The sequence below is a fragment of the Gopherus flavomarginatus genome, chromosome 6 (assembly GCF_025201925.1).
Source record: "Gopherus flavomarginatus isolate rGopFla2 chromosome 6, rGopFla2.mat.asm, whole genome shotgun sequence".
NCBI lineage: Eukaryota > Metazoa > Chordata > Testudines > Testudinidae > Gopherus > Gopherus flavomarginatus.
Genome location: NC_066622.1, coordinates 100,110,118 through 100,133,891, shown reverse-complemented (window position 1 = coordinate 100,133,891; position 23,774 = coordinate 100,110,118). Strand labels below are relative to the sequence as shown.

The window sequence follows — 23,774 nt, the reverse complement described above, 5'->3', positions numbered from 1 at the left end:
GTAAGCCAAATTAGCCACTTGTGCAATCCAATGTCTTCAAACTATGCTACAGTGATGTTTATGTAACCCTTTGTTGTCAATGGGTTTGCACAAGTGTAACTGGTTGAAACTAAGTAAAGAAGTCTATTGATGATGCATAAAAAGAAAGAGAATACATCTTATTCTCTAGCTGTGGTGGCTCTGCAGGGCTAACAGGAGTAAAACATTAAAAACGTACTCTTTCAACTAAAGCAATCAGATAATACTGAGCGGGGTGCAGATCTGTTTAGTAAAATGGTGACAGTTGTACAGTCACTTTTCCAGTGTTACCAACTCACAATTTTGTCATGTATCTTACTATATTTAAATCCCCATTCCTAGAGTTACATTATTAACTGAGAATTTCAGCTTTGAATTTTTTTAAAAAGCACATTTCTCGATCTCAGGGTTGCAGAAAAAACTTGTAAACAATACCGCTAAAGGCTCAAAAACCAGAAAAATAAATAAATACCCAAAATATTTTATTTATAAAATCCCATGGTTTGGCAGAACCTGTCTCATAATTTTAGAATGCTTGCATTTGGCAATACTGCTTTCCAGAGTACAACCACACTTTAGGGAAACAAATAAACTGTAACTACCCTTCTGCTGACTGTGTTCAAAGCAAACAACTTAAACAAGAGTTTTGCCTTGGAAGAGTGTCCACATTCTCCTTAGACTCTGCAGATTGGAATCTAAAGTTATGATCTAAAAAGTGACAATGTACATTTGTAATGTAATAACTACACATTACCAAGCAAGCTGACTTTCCATGAGCCCGCTCCAAAATGTGGCAAAACATCTATATTCTGATACATAAATGTATAGAGGAATGAGACTGGCTGATGTACATATTACACTACCCTACTGTCTCTACTATTCCCAGATGTCAAGAACATCAGCAAATATTTGAGTGGTAAAACTGTAATAGTCATTTTAAGGCTATATACCCAAATGTCTTCAATCTACAAGTTACTCTGCAGTTGTCTTGTGTGATTAATGTTCATGTATACACCTGTAAAACTCTGTGTAGACTCAAGTAACTATCGTAAGTTTATTACATGCTTTGGATCAGCCACCACATGGAAGAAATATGATCAGTTCATCAAATGGTAGTATTTGTTATATAACCTTACTTTTCCCATTACTCGGAGTGATTCTGCGTGATTTTTAGAGAGTAAAATGCATTAAACCTGAACTGTCCTTGAGGTACAAGTGACCATCCAAAGAAGCATCTCCAGTATTATTCTTTCATTCAGCCCTGTCCAAAGAGAATAGGGTATGCAGAAAACTTCTCTCAGAAAGGGATTACTTAGTCAAAATGTTCACATTGAGAGAAGATTTTTAAAGCAACAAAATCATACACACTGAAGGACATTCTTTTCTTTTTGGAATGAGGCACTAACTGTCTTCCTCAGGAATGGATCCACAACCTTACTATCATGGATAGTATAGACACTTTGGGCCCAAAAGGAGCCTCTCAAGGTCTTAGTTCACAGCCCCACTACTGTTCACCTAACAAAGTGAGGTGAGATCCATCTGGAAAAGAGGGAAGCTTGAACCCAGAGGAATCTTCTGAGGCACTTAGGGGCGAAAAGTTTCAATCCAATTAACAGAGCCACCTTAGATCAGGTAATCAGCTGTGGAAAAGGTGATTGTTACTCAAGAATAATTTTGTTTTTCTGTCACTGATAGGGATTTTAAATCTTATGTATGTTTGTTTGTTTTGTGAATTCTGACCAAACAGCCAAGCACTAAAGACCTTCTTTTGAAGGAGTTTGTATTATGCTGATTGTCCAAAAGCAAGTCAAGAGTTTTGGTTGTTTTTTTTATAAGAAGGGGCTTTTCTTCTTTTAAAGATTTTTTTTTTAAGATTATTTGGAACTGGGCTCTGCTATACTTAGAATTAAAAGGGGTTTACAACCCCTTTCTGTGCAAAAGGGGAAAGGGCAACTTAAACAGTTGATGGTGTATATCAAAAAACACAGTGCACTCTGGCAGCAGATGCAACAGTTCTAGCAACTTCTGGTCTAGAGGTTTACTAACTCTGCCTAACCTGCAGTACCTCTTATCAAGCTCAACCCCATTGTATCCATTCTGAGCTGCTGTAAGGGCAACCAAGGAGCTCACCTTGCTATATTTGAATGGCGTACTACTGACAAAGGGGATTATGAGATGTAGGCCCACAATAACACACTTGTTGACAGGGGAAGACAAGCTATTTGCTGTGGCCTGGATGTTTTGATGATTCAAGACTACTGATTATGTTAAAACAGTCATGCTAGGTTGCCTCTGGAGTCTCTTCTGAAGAGTTTGATAGAACAGTTTTGCCCTGGGACTTGACATGCAATGCAATTCAATGTTTCTTATTATAGAGGTTTTGACTGCAATTCCATCATTACGGTTGAGTTCTGTTTTGTGTTATATGGAAAATGCAACCTATCTGTCCCCAAACTGGCTGCACTTGTTCCATGAATAGAGAATGAATCTCCTGAGAATTTACAAGTATATCTGATGGTTCAAACTAACTGGTAAGCATCTCAGCCTATTCTTTTTTCTGAATGATCTTACTAACAAAATAATACAGACATTTTAAACTTTCCATTCAGGTAAAATTAACTGAAATATTTTGTATTGGCTATATTTGGTGAAATTTGGTTGTAATTAAGCAAGTTATTAACAATTGCATCTAATTGCTCTGATAGTATAGGCTGTTGGTATTGCAGGTAATTTAAGGGGGGGTTCATGGTGACATCACAGGTAACTCAACCAATCACCACTTCCTTTACAAACTGCTGCTATTGATTGTAATTGTGCAGTGGCACAGCAAAATTGCCAAGTTCAGGTGCTCAAATGTTAAGAGATTGTTTTAAAAACCATGAGATTTTAATTAATAAAACTTGGGTTTTTTTCTTTGCCTTATGTTTTTTAGGAATTCAGAATACGTGAGTCACAGTTCAAGGCTTTTCTCTGCAATCCTGAGGCCTAGGAGCTTATGGTACTTTTGTAAAGTAAGATGAGATTCTCATGTAATCACTTGTGTCCGTGAGCAGGGGCATCACAAAAAACACCAAATGTCAGGATACTTCATACTAAAATTGCAAGAGTTGGCAACACATCATGAGGGAGACTGGACATGTGTTATTGTTCTTCAAAGATTCTATCATTTATATTAGGGGTGCTGTGGGGGGCCTTTGGGCCCTGACCAGAGAATACATGATGGAGGGGTGGCCAGGCCAAATCTGAGCAGCTCAGTGAATCTGTGAGTCAGCTTGTAATGCTTCTCACTCACATTTGGCCTGACTGCCCAATCATCACGAGAGGGGATGGCCAGCCCAAATTTGAGAGGTGGTGTGATCCTGTGCACCTGCTCCCCCCCCCTCAAAAAAAAAACTTTCTGCAGGCCTTTCGGAACCCATAGGAATTGGTTAACCCCAGCCCCTGGGGAGAAGTGAAGCAGGAGGCTCCAGGAACCCCTAGTCCTCAGAAATGGGGGAGGATTGGATCTGGACTTTTGATGCTTCATGAGGAAGTAGAAACATGGGAAGAGGAGGAGGATGGGGTCTGTGACTCCCAGAACTATCTGGCTCCTGTTAGGGATATTGTTCTTCAGCCTGATCGCCTCTCTAGGTAAGAGCTTGAGGCTGAGAGATCACAAGGGGAAGAGCTGAGAGCTGAGTTTGGGGCAATGTGGGGAAAGACCACAGGGCTGGGGGTAGAGCAGCAGGAGGAGATTTAATATAAAGCTGGGTGTGGGGAAGTGGGGGTCTGGGTGCAGGGATAGAGAGCTTGGAGCTGGATACAGGGCAGGAGAGGAACAGCTATGAACTCCTGCCTTAGGAAAATTCTGTTGTGCCTATGGGTTTTGTGCAAGCCTGGGCTCCACAGTGCTTTTAAGGCTGCTCTGCTGGAGTAGTTGAGGCAGGAGCAGGAGAGTCCTTAAATCACGCAGACATCGGGTCTCAGGGATGGGATTCTCCCTGCCTTCAACCTTTACGTAGTGCTGATCTTGCATATGCTTTAACTGCTTTGTGTTCTAGTGATGCAAAGCAGCTGTAGATCCACTATCTGGCTGATGTACTCTGGCTACTTGATGTTTTGGTGTTCTGCTGAATCTTCCCTTAAAAGTTAAAATAAATTACGAATGATACTACATATAATCCAATTATTAGAAATATTGCATGGTAGCATTTGCTTTGGGGGTATCGTTTAGTATTCAAGTATTAAATGTTTGATTATTTTCAAAAACTTTTTTGTTTTTTTGTTTGAGAATTTCCTTAGTGTTAAGATGGAGTTAAATTTGAGAATCTATATCTCATTTAAGGGTAAAAAACACTAGAGTACTCGTTGTTATCCCAAAGCCAAGCATTGAAAACTCAGGAAATTGGGAGTTAAGGTTACACTTAAAAGAAATCCAAATAGGATAAGGTAAGATATGCAGTTGGGCATCCAAACAATCTTAACTCTGTCTTGTAGTAATACACAAGAGGAAAGAAAACACAATAAAAATCTAATGTCTCTAAAAATCAGCATAAACTAATCTTGAACCACAAACATTAAAATGCCTTAATCGTAGTCTTATGATTATTGTATGACACCACTACAGGGCAGAGTTAAGATTTTGTTTTAATCTATTTAGATTTCTTTTAAATGTAACCTTAAATCTGAATTTCCTAGGCTTATAATGCTTGGCTCTGGAATAATTACAAACACCTGTGTAATTTTTATTGTCTTAAATTACTGATACTGTACCTACCAGACTGATGCAACCATAACTCCATCTCAATTCTTTTGTTGTTGTTGTTTTTTGTCTCGGAATTCTAAGAAGGTCATTCTAATAATCAAGTGCCTCTTACGTGATTTTTTACTAGAATCACATGAGATGTCCTAGGGTGGGTAGCTCTGAGTTCATTAAGCACCTTTCAGATCCTTGTGTGCAAAACCAAGAGAGTTTGAAATTCAATCAAAAAAAGGTAGACTTCTGCCCTGCTTATACTAGATCTGATCAATCTCACCCAAGAATAATGGGGAATAAAGCAAGCAATTGCTGCCTTTGTCTGAGGCTGCAAGCATAACAGAATAACTTGACTGCATACAACCCAAAACTATTCCACTGCTGGTACTTTGTCCTGATACAGAAGATGCCAATTGGATTCTCTTGGTTTCCAGCACTTTATATGGATATGCTTGTGTGTCGCCTCAGCAGAGTACAGAACTAGATTATGACTATTGCTCCAGGTTCCTCCTGCCAAAGACATAATCTCATGAGTTTCTTGTATAAATCAATGTATGTGCAAGGCAAGTGAGAGCAGTGTGTGGCTGTCTAGGTCTTGGGTTGTCATTGGTAATGGAGAGCAGATATTGCTTTGCCAACTTATTGGACAACCAACGCAATGTAGAAAAACAAATTCCCATTTTTCTGTTGCAAATGGTATGGGTATAGAGCCTTCTAAAGCGGACTCTTACAAGATGTCACAGGCTTAGGCCCAATGGGGTCTAATATGAATGGAGCAGGCTTACAAATAAAATTATAGTGAAAAAATAAAATGTGGTCCCTAATAACGGGGGAAATTTCTTGTGAGAAATGTGCTTGACAAATGATGCCAATAATTATATACTAATTTTAATGAATTTTATAATCAGACATGCAATTAAAATATCCACAGATGCATAAATTTGGAATATTCTATTAAAATAAGTGTATATCTGGATGAGCAATCTTTCAATGTTTGTTTTTAACCTTTTAGGAAGATCAAAGATGAGTGTAAACAGTGTCAGGAATTTTGCAAATCATATGAGACCTGACTTTCTCAAGAACAGTGCAGATGGTTTAACATTGGTGTAAAAACAGTGTAACTACTTCCCAGGCTGATTTATGCTTTGAACTGTGTACTAAACTGACTTGTTTACAAAACTAGTTTAAATTTATGTAGCTTGGCCAAGGTTTAAAGGTGACATTCAAAGGAAAATAATATTGTCCAAGCCCAATTTTATTTCTTTATTATGCATAAAGACCTGCTAAAATTTTAAGTATTATTTTTTGTTTGTGTACATTAGAATTTCAGATCTAGCCTACCATGTTTTTCCTGGTAGAATCTATTGACAATTGGAGAATAAGTAGCATTATTGCCTCACACTCACATGAACCAGGAGTGTGGCCAGCTTAGAGATGTTTAACTAGACTATTTAAAAACTCCTTGTTTTTGTTAATATTTAGTTATTTGACTCCAGTAATTGTCAAAAGATGGGAGAAAAGATTTCATTGTGAAATGCATGTCTCTGTGTTTTCATCGATTTCAAGAACAGAAGAGACCATTATGATCATCTAGTTGTATAACACAGGCCTAAAGTAATGATTGGAGCATATCTCTTTGAAAAACATCCAATCTTGATTTAAAAATAGTCAGTGACATAAAATCCACCACAATCTGTGGTAAATTGTTCCAGTGGTCAATTACTAGATTTTTTTAAATAATATATTCATATGTGTATAGGTGCTATTAGAATATAAATAATAATCATCAAACAGTAAACATCTTTATCATATTAATGTTTTTTACAGCAAAGAAGTGATCTTGCAAATTACTTTGATAGGCTGGTTGCATATTGTGGCAGTGTTAAAATCAGTGCAGCTTGGTCTTTTCATTGCTATAGTCTTCCTTAGCTATGTCTACACAGGGGACATTTATTAAATATTCCCACAGCAACATCTGGGAGAACCATTTGGAATTTTTTAGTAAAGTTCCATAGTGAAGAAGACAAGGCCAAACTTCAACCTGAGTGCCCCAGGTGTTTGGTTGGTGGGGGTGGGATCAGGGTTAAGGTTGTGGGCACTTTCCATCCTGTCACATCTCTGTAGCAGAGAAATGACCATGGAGCAGATGTAACTGTAGCTTTGAATTTGCTCCTTGCTTTAATCCCAGGGTACAGGGCCCTTGGGCTGCAGTTGGCAGTAATTGCCATCTCCGCCTTCGCGCTGCCGGATGCGTGGGCCTGCAGGCTCCCCAATAGGACTGTAGGGGGCGCTGCGCCGCCCTCCCGCCTCCAGACTACATTTCCCAGAATGCAGCTGGCTCGGGGCTCTGTCTATAAGTAAAAGCGGAAACAAAAGGGCCAGCGAGTGAGAGCTGAGAGGATCCGGTCCCGGTCCCGGTCCCTCACGCCCTGAGCCCGGCCTCCGCCCGGAGCGACCGCACGCGCCCAGCTGGGGAGTAGCCGCCCGCTGCCGCCTCCCAGACCCCCGAGCCAGAGCGCGTCCCCGCCCGCACCATCGCCCTCCATGGCGCTGAAGCGGATACAGAAAGTAAGTGCGGGCGCGCCGGGCCCTGCAGTTGGGAGCCGGGCGCCGGGCCCGGGGCTGAGCCGCGGGGAGCCCGGGCTGCGGGAGGCGGGCAGAGCAGGGCGCTGTGGGATCGGGCGGAGGCTTATGTCGGGGGAGAGCGGGGCCCCAGGGGAGTTGCGAGGGGAAGGAGCTGGGGTGGAGGGGACAGGGAGGATCGTATTGTGGGAGCGGGGCTGGTGAGGGGAGAGGGAGGCTCTATTGTAGGGGAAAAGGTGATGGGGGAGAGGGAGAACTGTAGGGAAAGGGCTGTATGAGGAGGAGAGGGGGCGGATCGTACTAGAAGGGAAGCCGGTGGTAGGGGAGAGGGAGGATTGTATAGGGGAAGAAAGGCTGTATGGGCGCCAAGGAGAAGAACTTCATGTATCAGAGGACAGAATAACGGGTGTTGAATCTTGGCTGTAGTTCTGCTCCTCGGACTAATGGGGCTTTCATGTCTTCGCTATACCAACGGGGATATGGATAGTTCATTACTTCTGAGAGACTGTTCTTTGTTTCTCCTCCCCCATGGAGGAGTAGCACAGTAGAGTAATGATGCTTTGCAGCTGCAGGGCAATCTGGATAAAGTTTAACACTGTACGAACTCTAACCTTCACGAGGCCCAGATGAGGTGGGCAGTTACAGTTGCCTTATACTGGGGGAAACTGAGGCACTAAGCAGTTGAAGGTTTGTCTATACAAGGGAAATATTGTGTGGTGCTGACAGCAGGTGTCAACAATGCAGTTTAGTTGCAAATGTAAACAAGAGGGAACTGTGTTCAATGCCACTTCAGAAACTGTTTTAATTCTGGTACGGCCGGTGACTGGGTTCCTTAGGTCAATGGCTGAGCTGAGAGTAGAATTTGGGAGTTCCCGTTTCTCAGCCCTTACCTTCTAGACAGGATCATTGTTTTGGTGGAAGGATCATAGCAGTTCTAACGCATCCTTCATTAATCTCAGAGGGACTTTGTGTGGGTCTAGTTCTTCTTGTTCCCCTCGTTGGTAACAATTGCTCTCCTAAATCTTATTTGTTTTTCTATCACATTCAGAGCCTGCTCAGTAAAGCAGCTTGCGATGGTACTTTAGTTGATCATTTCCTTCCCAGCGTTGCATAATGTTTGCGAAGGCTGACAGTGCCTCACTTTGAAGGAAGGAAACTATCTCATTTAGACCATGTCTAGGTTACAGGTGTTACAGTGCCATAACTATGTTGCTGTAGCATTGTAGTGTATGTGCTTCCTAGAGCAATGGAAGGGGTTTTCCCATCACTGTAGGAACTCCACCTCTCTGAGGGCTGGTCTACACTACAGGGGAAAATCAATCTTAGATACGCAACTTCAGCTACGTGAATAACGTAGCTGAAGTCGAAGTTTCTAAGATCGAATTACTCACCGTCCTCATGGCGCGGGATCGATGTCCGCGGCTCCCCCTGTCGACTCCGCAACTCCGTTCAGGTTGGTGGAGTTACGGAATCGATATATCGTGTCTAGATGAGACGCGATATATCGATCCCCAAGTAATGGATTGTTACCCGCTGATACGGGGGGTAGTGAAGACATACCCTGAGTGACAGAATTTATCACACCCCTGAGCACTATAGCAGGCGTAGGCAACCTATGGCAGGTGTGCCGAAGGTGGCAGGCAAGCTAATTTTCAGTGGCAGTCACACTGCCCAGGTCCTGGCCACCAGTCCGGGGGGCTCTGCATTTTAATTTAATTTTAAAATGAAGCTTCTTAAACATTTAAAAACCCTTATTTACTTTACATCCAACAATAGTTTAGTTATTTATTATAGACTTATAGAAAGAGACCTTCTAAAAACATTAAAATGTATTACTGACACGTGAAACCTTAAATGAGTGTGAATAAATTATGACTCGGCACACCACTTCTGAAAGGTTGCCAAGCCCTGCATTATAGTTATGTCGACCTAATTTTTAAGCGTAGACCAGACCTCAGATAGTCCTGCCCCAAAGAGCTTACAGTCTTTTTGCTTTTTCTCTATTTGTACAGTGCCTAGCACAATGGAGTCTTTGTCCAGGACTGAGACACCTAAGCACTTTGATAATACAGATAATAATAATAACAACTAATACATCACTTAGGTGCCCTGCTGCTGCCACATTAGGTCCGACACAACTGCAGTGGAAATTAGCTACTACTAACCACTGTGATGACTTCTTGGCTATCATCAGGGTATCTTGTCATGGTCTGTCTGAGGAGCATGTTTCTATCTGGCAACTTTATCACATGAATTGTACAACCTGGACATTTAGCAGGAACTCTGCACCAAGGAAAGACCAGACCAGGTCAAGGCACGGTTGTTATGTCAAAGCAAAGTAAGCATAAATGTAAGGATTTTTTTGTTTAATGAGGGTGTAGCAGAGGAAGAATTCTTTCAGTCGTTTGTACGTTAGGCACCAACAATCAAGGAAAAAGCATGTGTGTAGGATATCCAATTTTTAATTAAAAAAAAAACAAACGAGGAGTACTTGTGGCACCTTAGAGACTAACAAATTTATTTGAGCATAAGCTTTTGTGGGCTAAAATCCACTTCATCAGATGCATGCAGTGGAAAATACAGTAGGAAGATGTATATACATGGAGAACTTGAAAAAATGGATGTTGCCTTACCAACTCTAACGAGACTAATCAATTAAGGTGGGCTATTATCAGCAGAAGGGAAAAAAAACTTTTGTAGTGAGAATCAGGATATCTCATTTCAAACAGTTGACAAGAATGTGTGAGTAACAGAAGGAGAAAAATTAGCATGAGGAAATAGTTTTTACTTTGTGTAATGACCCATCCACTCCCAGTCTTTATTCAAGCCTACTTTAACGGTGTCCAGTATGCAAATTAATTCCAGTTGTGCAGTTTTAATTTGTCATTAATGTCAGGGGATTGATCAAAATTACTATTGACATCTTTCTTATCTTGAGTGTAAGTCTATACTGTTATGACTAGGGCTCCGTGTTCGACATGGAGGTTGCGGAAGTCACGGTTTCCGTGATTTCCTGCGACCTCCATAACTCCTGCAGTGGCCCGTGTGGCTGATCCCAGGGTTGCCTGAGCAGCTGGCCCCAGAGCCAGCTACATAGGCAGCCCTGGGGACAGCCACACCGACCACTGCTGGAGCGGCTCTACAACCCGCTGCTGGAGTGGCTCCGGTGCTGGCCATTACTCTGGCAGCTTCAGGCAGGTGGCCTTGGGGACTGCTTGAGCAGCAGTCCTAGCAGTGGCTGGAGCGGCCACTGGTCTCTCTGGGACTCCCCCCACAGCAGCAGCCGGAGTAGCTGCTTGGGCCCCTCTTTCCCCTGTGGCAGACCTCCTGGAGTGTCTGCTCCCACCCCACCTGTGGCGGCAGCACCCACCCTAGAATTCAGTCATGGGTATTTATGGTAAAAGTCATGGACAGGTCATGGACTGTGATTCCTTTGTTTCTTGCCTGTGACCTGTTCATGACTTTTACTAAAAATACCTGTGATTACATCGTAGCCTTAGTTGTGAGCCACTAGGTCAAAGGTAAAGTACCATCATATGAAGTACAGGTATCAGGCCATTATGCTGATGCAGAAATATTATAATTTTGTTACTTACAACTTTTTGAGAACATAGCTAACTAATCCTGGTTTTCTGTACAATAATATTCTGTCCACAACTAGAAACTTTGTCAGCCTATTTGGCCCTTAAACATATCACAAATGAGTTTGTAAATGGCATCTGTAAATGTCAAGGATTTAAATGACAACACTTTTTTTTTTTTTAAACACCTTTCTTTCCCAAATACTACATGCCCTATCAGAATCAGTCTTTCACTGCAACAAAAGCTAGATGTCTGTTATGAAAGGTAAGAAACCATGGGAGTTCAGAATATTTATACCTATAGCTTATCTAAGGTTATAAAACTGATATGTACTTCATCTTGCTGTTGTTGATGCTGTGTAATTAGTGTTTTCATCTAACACTATTTTGCTCTGTTCACATGAATAATTGTTTGATTTCTGCATTACTGTACGGTTGATGGTGGAAATGGATGTTGGCTGTTCTGTAGCAACCAGTTAACATGCAGTTAGTGAAGCTATGACTTCCAGTGTACCAACTGCTGAATGTAAAATTAAGAGATTAAAGCACGAGTTGGAACTTGGGAGATCTAAGCCTATTCTGCCACAGAGTGTATTTGTGTCGTTGAGCAAGTCATATAGCCCTCTCTGCATCGTTTTCCCATCTGTGAAATGTAAACAATTCCTGCCTACTTCACATGGGTTTTAAGGTTCACTTAAATGTTAGCATAGTGCTTTGAGGTCATTGGATGAAAGGTACTTTATAAATGCAAAATATGAGTGTATTTAAAGTTGTTTTACTGTTGCTCTAGTGCTTTTTTTTGTTGCTGTCTTCGTTACAAATTGGGACTGCTTTAATGACAAATAGCGAGCATGGAAGTGGGAATGTCGAAATTGCTATCTTGGATCAGGTCCATTTTGTTCAGCAGCCTGTCTCCAACAGTGGCCAGTACCAGATGTATCAGAAGAAGATGCAGGAACCCAACAATGGGCAGATTTGGGTTTTTTTGCCCCCCACGTTAGGTCTTACCCTGATCTCTTAATATATGGAGACTGACTTAAACCCTGAAGGATGAGGCTTAATATTCCTCCAAGTCATCATCAATCATGATAACTCTGGTTGGTTGTCTTATCCATATAAATTTAAAATCCCTTTTTGAATCTTGCAAAATTTTTGATCTGACTTTCTTTGGCAATGTTACAGTCTAATTATGCGTTATGTGAAAAAAGTATTTCCTTTTATCGGTTTTGAATTTGCTATATTTTGATTTCTGTGACTGACCCCTTGTTCTTGTGTTATGAGCCAAGGAGAACGGACACTGAGGCAATTTATCTACATCAGTGGTTTTCAAAGTTCAGGTCACGACCCAGTACTGAGTCGTGGAATGCAAGGCACTGGGTCACGTTGCTCAGCACCCAGGGACCCTGACGGCTGGCAAGTAAAAACTAGTAGTCCCTACCTGTTCTGACACTGCGCTGTGCCCTGGAGGCAGCCAGCAGCAGGTCTGACTCATAGGCAGGGCGGTCACGGGGCTCCGCATGCTGCCTGAGCATTGGCTCCGCACTCTCATTGGCCGGGAACCGGCCAGTGGGAGCTGCGGGGATGGTGCCTGCCGGCAAGAGCTGCATGGAGCTGCTTGCGTGCCTCTGCCTAGGAGCCATACCTGCTGACTGCTTCCGGGGTGCAGTGCCAGGACAGGCAGGAAGCCTGCCCCTGCACCTGAGCTGTGCCAGTGACCGGGAGCCACCGGAGGTAAGCCTGGGTTCCAATGCCCTGCCCCAGCCCTGAGCTCCCCCAAACCCAGATCCCCTTCCTGCACCCCACCCCCTCATCCCTGGCCCAATCCCAGAGCCTGCACCCCTAGCCCAGAGCCCTGACCCCCTCCTGCACTACAACCCCCCACCCAAGTCCGGAGCCCCCTCTGACACCCTGAACCCCTCGTTCCTAGCCCTGAGCCCATTCCACACCCCAACCCCCTCATCCCCAGCTCCGTTGAGTCGCGGTCATCAACAATTTTATTCAGCTGGGTCTCCAGAAAAAAAGTTTGAAAGCCACTGATCTGAATCATTCTTTATCTTATATACCATATATACTCAATCATAAGCTGGTTTGTTTGTAAGCTGATGCCCCAAGATGGATAAGTAAAAATGGAAAAATGTTATAACCCGTTCATAAGCCGACCCTATAATTCGGGGGTCAGCAAACTTTGGCTCCTGAGCCATCAGGATAAGCTGCTGGTGGGCAGAGATGGTTTGTTTACCTTGAGCGTCCGCAGGCAGGGCAGTAAACCTAAGTAAACAAAGTGTCCCGGTGCACTACCTGCTTACCCTGACAGGCCGGGACAACAACTGGTGGGGGAATTTTTTTGAGAGGAGAAGCTGGGAGTCAGGGGAGTAACCCCTGTGACCACCTCTCACATTACCCCACCCCTAGCCTGGAATCCCCACACTCTCCCCATTCCATCCCTTCCCACCTTATCTAGGAAGGGTCAGGGGAGGATGTCTCTGGACTGGCTGGAGCTGCTCCGGTGAGCTGGACCCTGAGCTGCAGCTGCTTCGAAGGCTGGGGGCAGAGCAGCGTGGCCAGAAGCCGAGAGACTCTGGCCTTGCCTCCTCCCTTCTGGCTCTGCTGGCTGTGCTGCTTCTCTTTGCTCCCTCTGCTGAGGGGAGGGGCTGTGTCCCACCTCTCCCTCTCTATACCCGTTCATAACCTGACCCCCTTCTATGGGGCTTCTCTTTTTTACTAAAAAAATCATCTTATGAACGAGTATATAATGGTACTTTTATCATGTCTCCTTTCTAAGGTAAAGAGTCACAATCTTCTCTCATCTTTTTTTTTTTCGTACGTGAGTTTTGCCAGGCCTTTTCTGAACCCTTTCTTAATTCCATGCTTTTGTTTGTGATGGGTGGATCAGTACTGCATGCAGTAATCCAAATGAGGGCAACATTGATTTTTATACAAAGATGTATTTTCTGCATTAATATGCATCCCATTCCTTAAGTATCCATCTATTTTGAATCTTCCTTGTGTTGAAGTGAACACCACAACTTATATGGTCAGAATATTTTAAGGAATAGCATTTATGTGCTTGAATGACTTGTGAATAAATTTGCACACTAAGTGCTTGTGCTGTCTACCTTGAAGCTTAGTTTGGTTGTATAACACTATCTTAAATACACAGTTGTTTTTAATCTGAAATAACTTTGAAGAAGTGCCAAAGGAGGAGTGCGATGGGGTGGATGAGACATCAAAGTCCTGCCATGCTCGTCCCAGATAAGGAGCAGTTGGAGAGGTTGTCCAAATAGGCAGCCAATCAGGGCCCGATAGGGCCCTATAAAAAGGAACTCCAGAGACAGTGCAGTTCCTTGCTGGAGCAAGAGGGGTGCAGAGGGACTCCTGGCTGGCAAAGGGAACTGCAGCACAATGGATAGTTCAGTGCTAGTAGGGAGCAGGGGAGCACAGAAGAGCTCCTGACTGGCTACTGGGCCTGAGCTTAGAAGAGCCCTGAGCTAAGGGTAAGGCATCAGTGAAGGCTGGGGCCACGGGGAAGTGGCCCAGAGAACTGAAGATAGTTTTGCTAAAGGGACACAGTGGCACGTGGCTGCTATTCAGAAAGTTCCTGGGCTGGGACCCAGAATAGTGGGTGGGCCCTGAAACTCCACATAGGCCATTGGGAAAGGGCCTACAATTGGACATCAGTAAATCTCCGGAAGGGGACTGAACTGTCAGGATGCCCAGCTGAAGACTGGGGCCAAATCAGACTAAGCAGGCAAAACCACTGCCTCCAGGGAGGATGCCCTATGGATACAGCCCAATGGCAGGGTTGGGACTATTTTGAAGATCGCCGACACACCCAGCCAGAGGGGGTGCTCATGAGAGGTGGGTGCCAACCCCATTACAAGTAGATATGGAAGGGCAACTGACGTTGCTAGGTCCAAAATTAGACACATTTTTCTTCTCGTTTGGGAAGTGAAGATGGTGGTTTTCTCAGGTCTCTTCCCAACCCCATCTTTTCCCCTGCCAACACCTCACCCTCTCGAAATTTAAACACACAACAAAAAAGGGGGGAGTGTCATCAGCCGAGCCTCATGAATGGTACTACAGTAATAAATTAGCAGGCATGGGGGTGAGAAAAATAGCAAGGAAACGGATTTCACTTTCAAATGGGTCATTTAAACTAATGGAAAACTAGTTTAAAAAAAAAATGAAATACTCTGACATTGTCTCCTTAAATGATGTACAGTTTTCCTACATGATTACAAAATCTAAAAAGACTAACTCTAGATGAAAGTCTCTTTATAAAATTTAGTTTTAAGTTGGTATTTGTAGCCCATCTGAGAAGATGACAACTAGAACTTACTGACTTTTCAGGTTTACTGTAGATGTTGGTGGTTATGTTGTGGGGCCTCAAGTCTACTGAGGTATGTAGAGGGCTCTGAGCAGATAGAATTCAGTGAGGTCTTCATAGCTTTAGCAAGCGCCTCAAAGAACTCTGGGAAGAACAAAGGGCTGGCAGATAACACAATTAAGTCACTTAGAAATTCATGTCTATCTAGACATACTGTCTCTGGCTGAGCTTGAGTGTTTTTATGACAATTAGAAATTTTATTTTTTAAAAATGGCTATGGGACTTGGGAGTTCTGTGAAGTGTTTGCTCAGATTAATAGTTCTAATAACATCTATGTTAAAGATGGCAGTACCTACTAAGGAAATGGAGATGTAATATACAATGAACATTAATAAGTGAACATATTTTCTTGTTTTTTTTAGTGTTAATTGGTGCTCTAACATCTCGCTAGTATCAACATCATAATTTCTGCTGTACCATAACTTTTTCTTGATCTATTCTGTAACAGTGTTTCTTCTCAGAGGTGTACAGCACACAGGCTCCTAGAGCAAATTAATACCTGAAAAGAGGTATTCTACACCATGGGAGAGGTATAGTAGCCAAACCAGCCAAAAGCTAACGATCAGGAGATAATTGTAAATGAAGGACTCTCGCATATTAGTGAATAAGTGAACGCAGAACAGTAAGGCTTGTCCATTGTGTCCTCGCTACTAGACTAAACTTCACCAATTGCTCTCAACTCTGTGAGAAATCAGTTTTTAGTCCCTCAGATTAATCTGTCTCACACTAATAGGGACTCCTTGACTGCCTGTGGTCAGTGATCTGCTTTGCCATAGGACACAAGAGTTGATAGATTTGTCATCAAAATCATAGATTTAGACTGCACAATGTCTGATCTATATTGGAAGGTCCTTAGGGCAGGAACAGCATCCCCTATTATCTGTGTTCTGTGCAGCAACAAGTACGTAGTCAGCACTAAGCAAATAAAATATATATAAAATGCACTTCTGAAACTCTTGATGCTTGTAAGTTTTAATTGATTTCATAGTGTATAGTAATGTGCTGCAGTGTAAACTAGATTTGGGAGTTCTGCAGGTGAGTCTTTTGTAACTAGCAAATCTTCAAAAATTGGAGAGGCTACCCCATTTGGTGCAAATTATGAATATGCAGGTTCTAAGGTCTTGCTGTATCTAACATTAGGTAGCTTAGTGAATTTGTTCACATGGCTCTTCTGTGGAGAGCTGTTGTCCAATGGTTGGTGCTCAGAACCCTTCATTTTCATCTCTGTTCATGGACTTTATTATCGGGTTACTGTTGAGAAGATGCTTTCTTTCTAAGCCACTATTTTTCCAGGCTTACTGCTAGTGATCAAGAAGAAATGGGGTTTCTGATGCTTGTTCATAGCTCAAACTTAATTATTTGGAAATACTTGAAAATGTCTTTTCAGCTGTTCTTGTTATTAGTGAGGAGGAACTTGGTTTTTTTTAATTTCAGAAGAATTATTTTTTTAAATTTAAATAAGTGGCTTTTGACACATTTTTGAAGGAACTAAGTTTAAAAATGAGGGATATTGTAGTCTTGTGTACACAACTTTCATTTTTTCCACTAAATTGAAATGTAAAGAAGCGTTCATACACTTAACTGTGAGTGAAATAACACATCTGTTTTTCAGTATATAATCGTGTGCCTACAAATGGTCAAACATCATACACTAAGTTGAATCGTACTATTCAAAGAACATTTTCATTTTTTCCTACAAACCAACAAAAGTCAATATAAAAAGAGAGCAAAATTATAGTTGCCCATGTAAATACATAATTGTGAAATTCTAACCCATAACTCTGCTCCAGGTTAATCAGACATTTAACCTAGACAGTAACATACATGTGTAGGGGAAAATATTGTCTGAGAACCATAATCTAAAGCTTGGTCATTCCAGCCTGCAAAATGTTAACCGCAATGTCTGATTAATAGTTTTCTTTGTATTGAATTATGATGCACTTGTCGGATGATAAAAGGTCTGGGGAAAAGGTAAAAAGTTTTATTTAAGCAACCTGATATGACGTGTTAGTCTGTGTTAAGCTTTTTAAATTCATGGAGAATTAAGAATCATTACATTTTCATGGTAAGATATAAGCAGTGCATTTAGACGCTTGTGGGAAGTTTAATTTCAAAAGCAGATAAACCAGTAGTTGTCTAGCGGGAATCAATAGAAAGTGAGGTTGTGATGTATAATTACACACAAGCAAAACATAAAAAGTGTAACTATAGTAAGCATGGGACATGCATTTAAATTTTAAATATTAGGGCAAGGAGGAGGGAAGGTTTTCAGTGGAATTTCTTATCTCTTTCGTTATAAAAATTCTAAAAACAAATCATGATGATGGTTGATGGCATTGGCTTCACTCTTTTGTTAGTCTTCAATAAAAAAGATTGGATTGTGTAAATGGAACACTTGTTTGAATCCATAAATTCTAGAGTTGATCTCATGTTAGAGTATCTGGACTAAAGGATTTTATGGCATGTGCCCACATTAATCAGAACAATTGGTTATAATAACATACATTGAAAGTATAATTTAAAATGAGCTATTCATCTTAAATATTTCAGCAGTCTTTCTGTAATGAACCAGTGGCTAATTAAGTATACTGATTGAGCATTGACTTCTTAGAATAGGAGATGGTGAAACCTTATTTGAAGGGAATATTACATTTAATTTCTTCCCATGAAGTGAAAGTAACTATAAATATGTTTCAGTTACAATGCAGACAAGAAATGCAATGCTTCATACACCCCTTGTCACTTGCTCAGTATACAATAGGCAGTGCCTCCCTCACTGAAATGCGTGAATCCAGTGCTCATGCTCTTGGGTATGCTATGTTGTTAATAAATGACTATAGTCTCACTTTAAGGAACAAAGTAACTTTTATTTTCCATCCCAAAAATTTGTCCACGAGCTCTTACACCCTTGGCAGCTATTGAGTTTGTTTCTAAACTTTAATTTATAGTCAGTTTTTATTAACTGAACATGAATACAGTAGGTACTGATAGTGGCTTTCAGCAACAGCAAGTGGTTACCCAGTTTGCATTGACTTAAAAGATTGTTTGTACTTACCCAAAAAGTTGATTTTTATATATATAAAAAAATAAAAGAAAAAATTGCACCCATCTCCTCCCGTTGTACGCACGTGTTCGCTGCTATGACTTAAAGTAATCTTTCCCATTTAATGAACGTCTTCTAAATCACTGTAATGAATCATTATTCCCCTTCCATACCTTAAATCAAATTTTATTCCTGCTAGCAAGTTGGTAAAGACACCTATTCAGTCCACTGTGACTGGAACTTCAGAAACTTAACATGCTAAGTTCAGAGAGAATACATCTCATGACCACCTGAGTCAGAACTTAACGATGTTATCCTCCCATGTTACCACCCCTTTTTAGAAAAGAAAAAAAAAATGGAAACAGTATTGATTCTGCCATGTTCCTTTCCACTTGTGTGTGTTGTGACAAAATTCCTCCTCTACCTTGGTGGGTCCTGCACTTATTGGTGGATTTGCACACCTCAGTGATCTTCCCCTCTGGTGGAACCCAGAGTCTGGGTCAACTCCTCCGGTGTCTGATCAGGAGTTGGGAGGTTTGGGGGGAAACCGGGCCCGCCCTCTATTCCAGGTTCCAGCCCAGGGCCCTGTGGATCGCAGTTGTCTATAGTGCCTCCTGTAACAGCTGCATGACAGCTACAACTCTGTGGGCTACTTCCCCATGGCCTCCTCCAAACACCTTCTTTATCCTCACCACTGGTGCTTCCTCCTGGTGTCTGATAACACTTGTACTCCTTAATCTTCCAGCAGTACACCCTCTCACTCTCAGCTTCTTGCTCGCAGCTCTTCACACACCCACCACAAACTGAAGTGAGCTCCTTTTTAAACCCAGGTGCCCTGATTAGCCTGCTTTGATTGGCTGCAGGTGTTCTAATCAGCCTGTCTGCCTTAATTGGTTCTAGCAGGTTCCTGATTACTCTAGTGCAGCCTCTGCTTTGGTCACTTAGGGAACAGAAAACTACTCATCCAGTGACCAGATATTTGCCCTCTACCAGACTCCTGTACCCCACTGGTCTGGGTCTGTCACAGTGTGTATGACCGCTTGTCCCAGTGGAACAAAATACTCAGACCTTACCACCAGCCTCTCCTAGTCCCACCCTAGAAAAAGTGGTAAATGAAAAACACCCCTAAACACTTGATCTTAATCCTTTTTTATCTAGGGCAAGGATCATGTCTTCCTATGTCTGCGTGTTATCTGTCACAGTGGCCTGTGCAAGCTACTGCAATACAAATACTTAAAACATCATATATGACATATAAAAGTGAGGGTAGAAAGATCATGGGAAAGAGTGGAAAGGAACATGGCAGAATCAGTACTGTTTCCATTTTATCTTTTTTTCTTTTTCCAAAAAGGATGTGGTAACATGCGTACCTAAAAAGGGATGATAACATAGCAGCGAACACATGTGTACAACAGGAGGAGATGGGTGCAATTTTTTCTACATAATGGGAATGTATGAAATTTTCCAGTACCAGACTAAACCGTTTTAGTGACTGAACTAATATCTAATTGTTAACTGTTAGGTGGACAAGACTATTTGTAACTTTTTAACCAATCTGAGCAAAGTGTCTATTCAATCTAAACTTCTTAACATGACCTTGTTGATATACACCGTTACCTTATATGCAGTCACTTAAGTTTTTTGAGAACCTGTAGAGCAACAAATGTTTCTTTAAAGTTTGTGGTATGAGTCTTAATCCGTAGACCTAATTGTACCTAAAGAACTTACATATTCTAAAAATGAGACTAGGTTATTCTTCATTATATTCCACATAGGCATTTATGCAGGAAGGAGTCACTGTTGTTAAAAATAATTCTTATCATACTGTTCAGTGGAAATCTGTGTGTGTGTTTGTACATTAATGAATGTCTGTCTTGTATATTCCACTCAGTAGAAATAATCACACTTATTTCACTGGTAGTTTATCTAAAGTGCAAAATACTGATACCCCTTTTCACTGGAGCAGCTAGCCAAAAATTCAGTGTCTTGTGGGCTGTTCCAGTGATGATGGAGCCAGGTACCTTTGATGCATGGAGTCTTGTTTATTTGCAAGGAATGTGCAAAATCCAATTTCACTGAACACAGAAGGAACAAAACAGGAAGCAGTTTCCTTGTTCACAGCCCCAAACTTCTTTCAGCCAGCAGCAGATCCAAAACCTCTCTAGGCTTCTCTCAGGGCCACCCACCATGCTGGTCCAGGCTATATCTGGAGCTTCCTTCTACTTCTGTATGCTTCTCTGCTGGTGTCATTTCCCCTCCTCACTCCCCTTTTCAAACAATACCTGTTAAGCCCTGAGTAGTGGCCTTGGGTGTGCCTTTATTTTGGGCAGTGACATGGGCCTGTGGTTTGATTTGGAAACTATTATTTTGAGAGCTTAATTGTTTCTACCATCTTAAATGAAAAGCAGCGGTTAAGCTTCATTGAAGCTGATGTGTGTAACCCAGCCTATATTGATAAAAAAACAAGATGGCTTTCAGTATCTATGTAGCAATTAATTTATCAGTGTATCTGTAAATGATTGGAATTGCTGTTTATAGTTTGTTGGAATAGAAGTTTTAAATTTGATCTTAAATGCTGGGTGATTAGTTATGTGAATTAAGTAAGAGTACACTTCACAGTGATGGATACCAACTGTCTGTTAATTTGAAAAAGACTGGAACATCTTAATGGAAGGACACGTAGGAATGATTAAGTCTTTCAAAAGATCTTAAATTATTAAATGAAAAGGTAAACCATGGGAAATACATCCTTTCCTATGGTGCATCTGATGCTTTCATAAAGCAGTCAGTTAAGTTTTCCAGTATGGAAATTCCTAATACTAATGACTTCGTATTAATTCCTTTCTTTATTCCCTTCCTTTTCTACCTTTGGGAAAATCCACAAGCACCTCTCTGGTACTCTTGCCTCCCCTTCCGCTAGCACTGCTCTTGCTGTTCTATCACTGGTGGAAATGCTAATGTAGACCAGGCAAAGGAGCTTGTTCTCCAACCTTGCTCAGAGTGGTAACTTCTAAACCTGATCTAGGCTTCTAGTTCCTCCAACAACTGGAGCAATGGTGAAATGCCTCTGTAGGCACAGTCCTAAGGATCAGGAAAGCAAATTGGAGATATATTCATAATAAGTTTATCTGGCAGTGCTTAATTGGCATTACAAGTCTACATCAAAGTGTATTCCTGAGTTAGTGGTGGGAGAAAAACTTGGACTGTGTAGGGATCATTTTGGAAAGGAACTTTGAAGTCAGCAATTGTACGAAAAGCTTGGGGAAACCTCCAGGAGTTTGAGATCTTTACAATAAGGAATATAAATTGCAATATCCATGGCATCTAAATATGGAAGTAAATCAGGGTGGATTTACTGCAGTTTATTCATGCTGCTCCTTAAAATTCAGTTGTTAGATAGGAACTGGTAAGTATTTGTTTATAAATTCTCCTATTGTGTGTTCCTGCAAAATATTGCCCTTTGCTATACATGGTGTTACTGCTCATATTTTGCTTTAACTTGTCATTTTAAGCATGATAAAGTTTTGTATCTTCATACTGTTTCTTTTTAACCAATTATACGTAGAGGATTATAACCACAAGATTTTAGTCTAATAATGCCTTTATGAACATCTGCAGAGAAAATAGAGGGATTGGTGGAAGTGTAAAGAAATTTAAATTACCCTCTTGAGAAATGCAAACACTTGTTAACCTTTCTGCTACTAGGAACAAACCAGCTAATCCTCCCAAGTAGGGAAAATATTGAACAGACTCATGACATGTTGAATTCCTGCATGATAGTTGAGTTCTGTTGTGGTCCTTACCTCTACTTTGAAACGGATTAAGGGCAGCTCATAGCTATGTCTCTCATGGGTGTGAAAAATCCACACTCCTGAGAGACATAGCTATGCCGACCTAAGCCCCAGTGTAGACAGTGGTAGGTTGATGAAATAATTCTTCCATCAATTTAGCTACTTCCTCTTAGACAGGTGGATTAACTACAATGATGGGAGAAGGCTTCCCATCGCTCTACTGAGTGTCAACACTGAAGGGCTACAGCAGCGCAGCTGCAGTGCTTCAATTGTGTTGCTGTAGCATTTTAAGTGTAGTCAAAACGTTAGGGTTTGTCTAATCTGGGTAGCTAAAAACCACACTGGCTATGCTGGTGAAACTCCCTAATGAAGACATGTTCCACAGATATAAATTGTATCTTGCAATGATGCAGATTATTCTGCATTGAAACCATGTTAACTTTCATCTCTGCAAGTCATGGTTTATATCTGTGCAGCATATCTACACTAAACACTTGCACCCATTTAACTACATGGAAGGCTAAAAAAGTCAGTGTAGACAAGGATTTAAAAAAAGCAGTTAGTCCAGTACATCTATCTTTTATTAAACGGTGAATATTTTTTTTTATGCTGTGTTCTTGAAAAAATGTAATTGTCGCCCAGTTTGACCAGCCTCCCAAACGACACTAGACTGGATCAACATCCTGCATAACTATCAGTGGCACAATTTTTGGCGCAGCCTCATTGATTTTGTCAGCTGATGTAGACTAGATTTGAAAATAAACAGTTTGTCCAATGAATTGATAGCTACCAGGCCTTGTTACAATACAGAAATTACTCTTTGCTGAGCAAATAGGAGACCGCATGGCTGCAATTGAACATGGCTTAACTGTGAGTGTAGGCAAAGATAAACCACATTCACGATTTGTTCTTGGCCACATTAGCAGTTCAATATTAATCTCTGATTCAGCTCCACTTGCTAAACCCATTTTGTCAGCAAAAGGTAATTTTTGTAACATAGGCAAAGCTTTGGAGTCTATTCATAAATGTGTGGAAGAATCTGAGACTTGGCTTACGCTAGGAAATTAGGTCAGTATAATAATGGGGCTCGGCATGTGAAAAATCTGCCCTCCTGAGTGATGCAGTTAAACTGACCTGTAGCCTGTGCTAGACTGATGGAAGAATTCTCCTGCCTTTTGAGGAGATGGCTCTTCCACTGCTGTCGGTAATCCATTCTTCACTGAAGTGCTACAGCCATAGCTGCAGTGGTTTATGTATGGACAAACCCTTAGGGCATGGCTGCACTTGCAGATGTAGAGTGCTTTGAGTTAAACCAGCCTTCATAGAGTGCAGTAGGGAAAGCGTTGTTGTCTGGCCACACTGACAGCTTCCAGTGTACTGGCGTGGCCACATTAGCAGCTCTTGCAACGGCCACAGAGAGCAGTGCATTGTGGTAGCTATTGCAGCATGCAAGGGGCTGCAACATGCTTTTGCATGTGCCTAATTTCTAGAACAGGTAGGTATTTTTGACTGGCTTTAATAAGTAGGACCTAGAGAAATTTCTCCTCTAAGTTCAAAAATTGCTTTGATGCATGCATTTAAGTGACTCAGATGCTGGGGTAAATAGATTTGTTTTCAGTTCAAATCCTAATCGTGG

The 23,774-nt window shown here is 41.5% G+C and overlaps 1 protein-coding gene across 1 annotated transcript in view; it reads left to right on the top strand.

Moving 5' to 3' along the window:
- Window positions 1–7,127: 7,127 nt before the first annotated feature.
- Window positions 7,128–23,774, top strand: part of UBE2D1 (ubiquitin conjugating enzyme E2 D1) — a 33,469-nt gene continuing 16,822 nt past the window's right edge. The window contains exon 1 of the mRNA XM_050959762.1: window positions 7,128–7,321. Coding sequence (XP_050815719.1) covers window positions 7,298–7,321 — 24 coding nt within the window. The 5' untranslated portion in view covers window positions 7,128–7,297. The remainder of the gene's footprint in view (window positions 7,322–23,774) is intronic.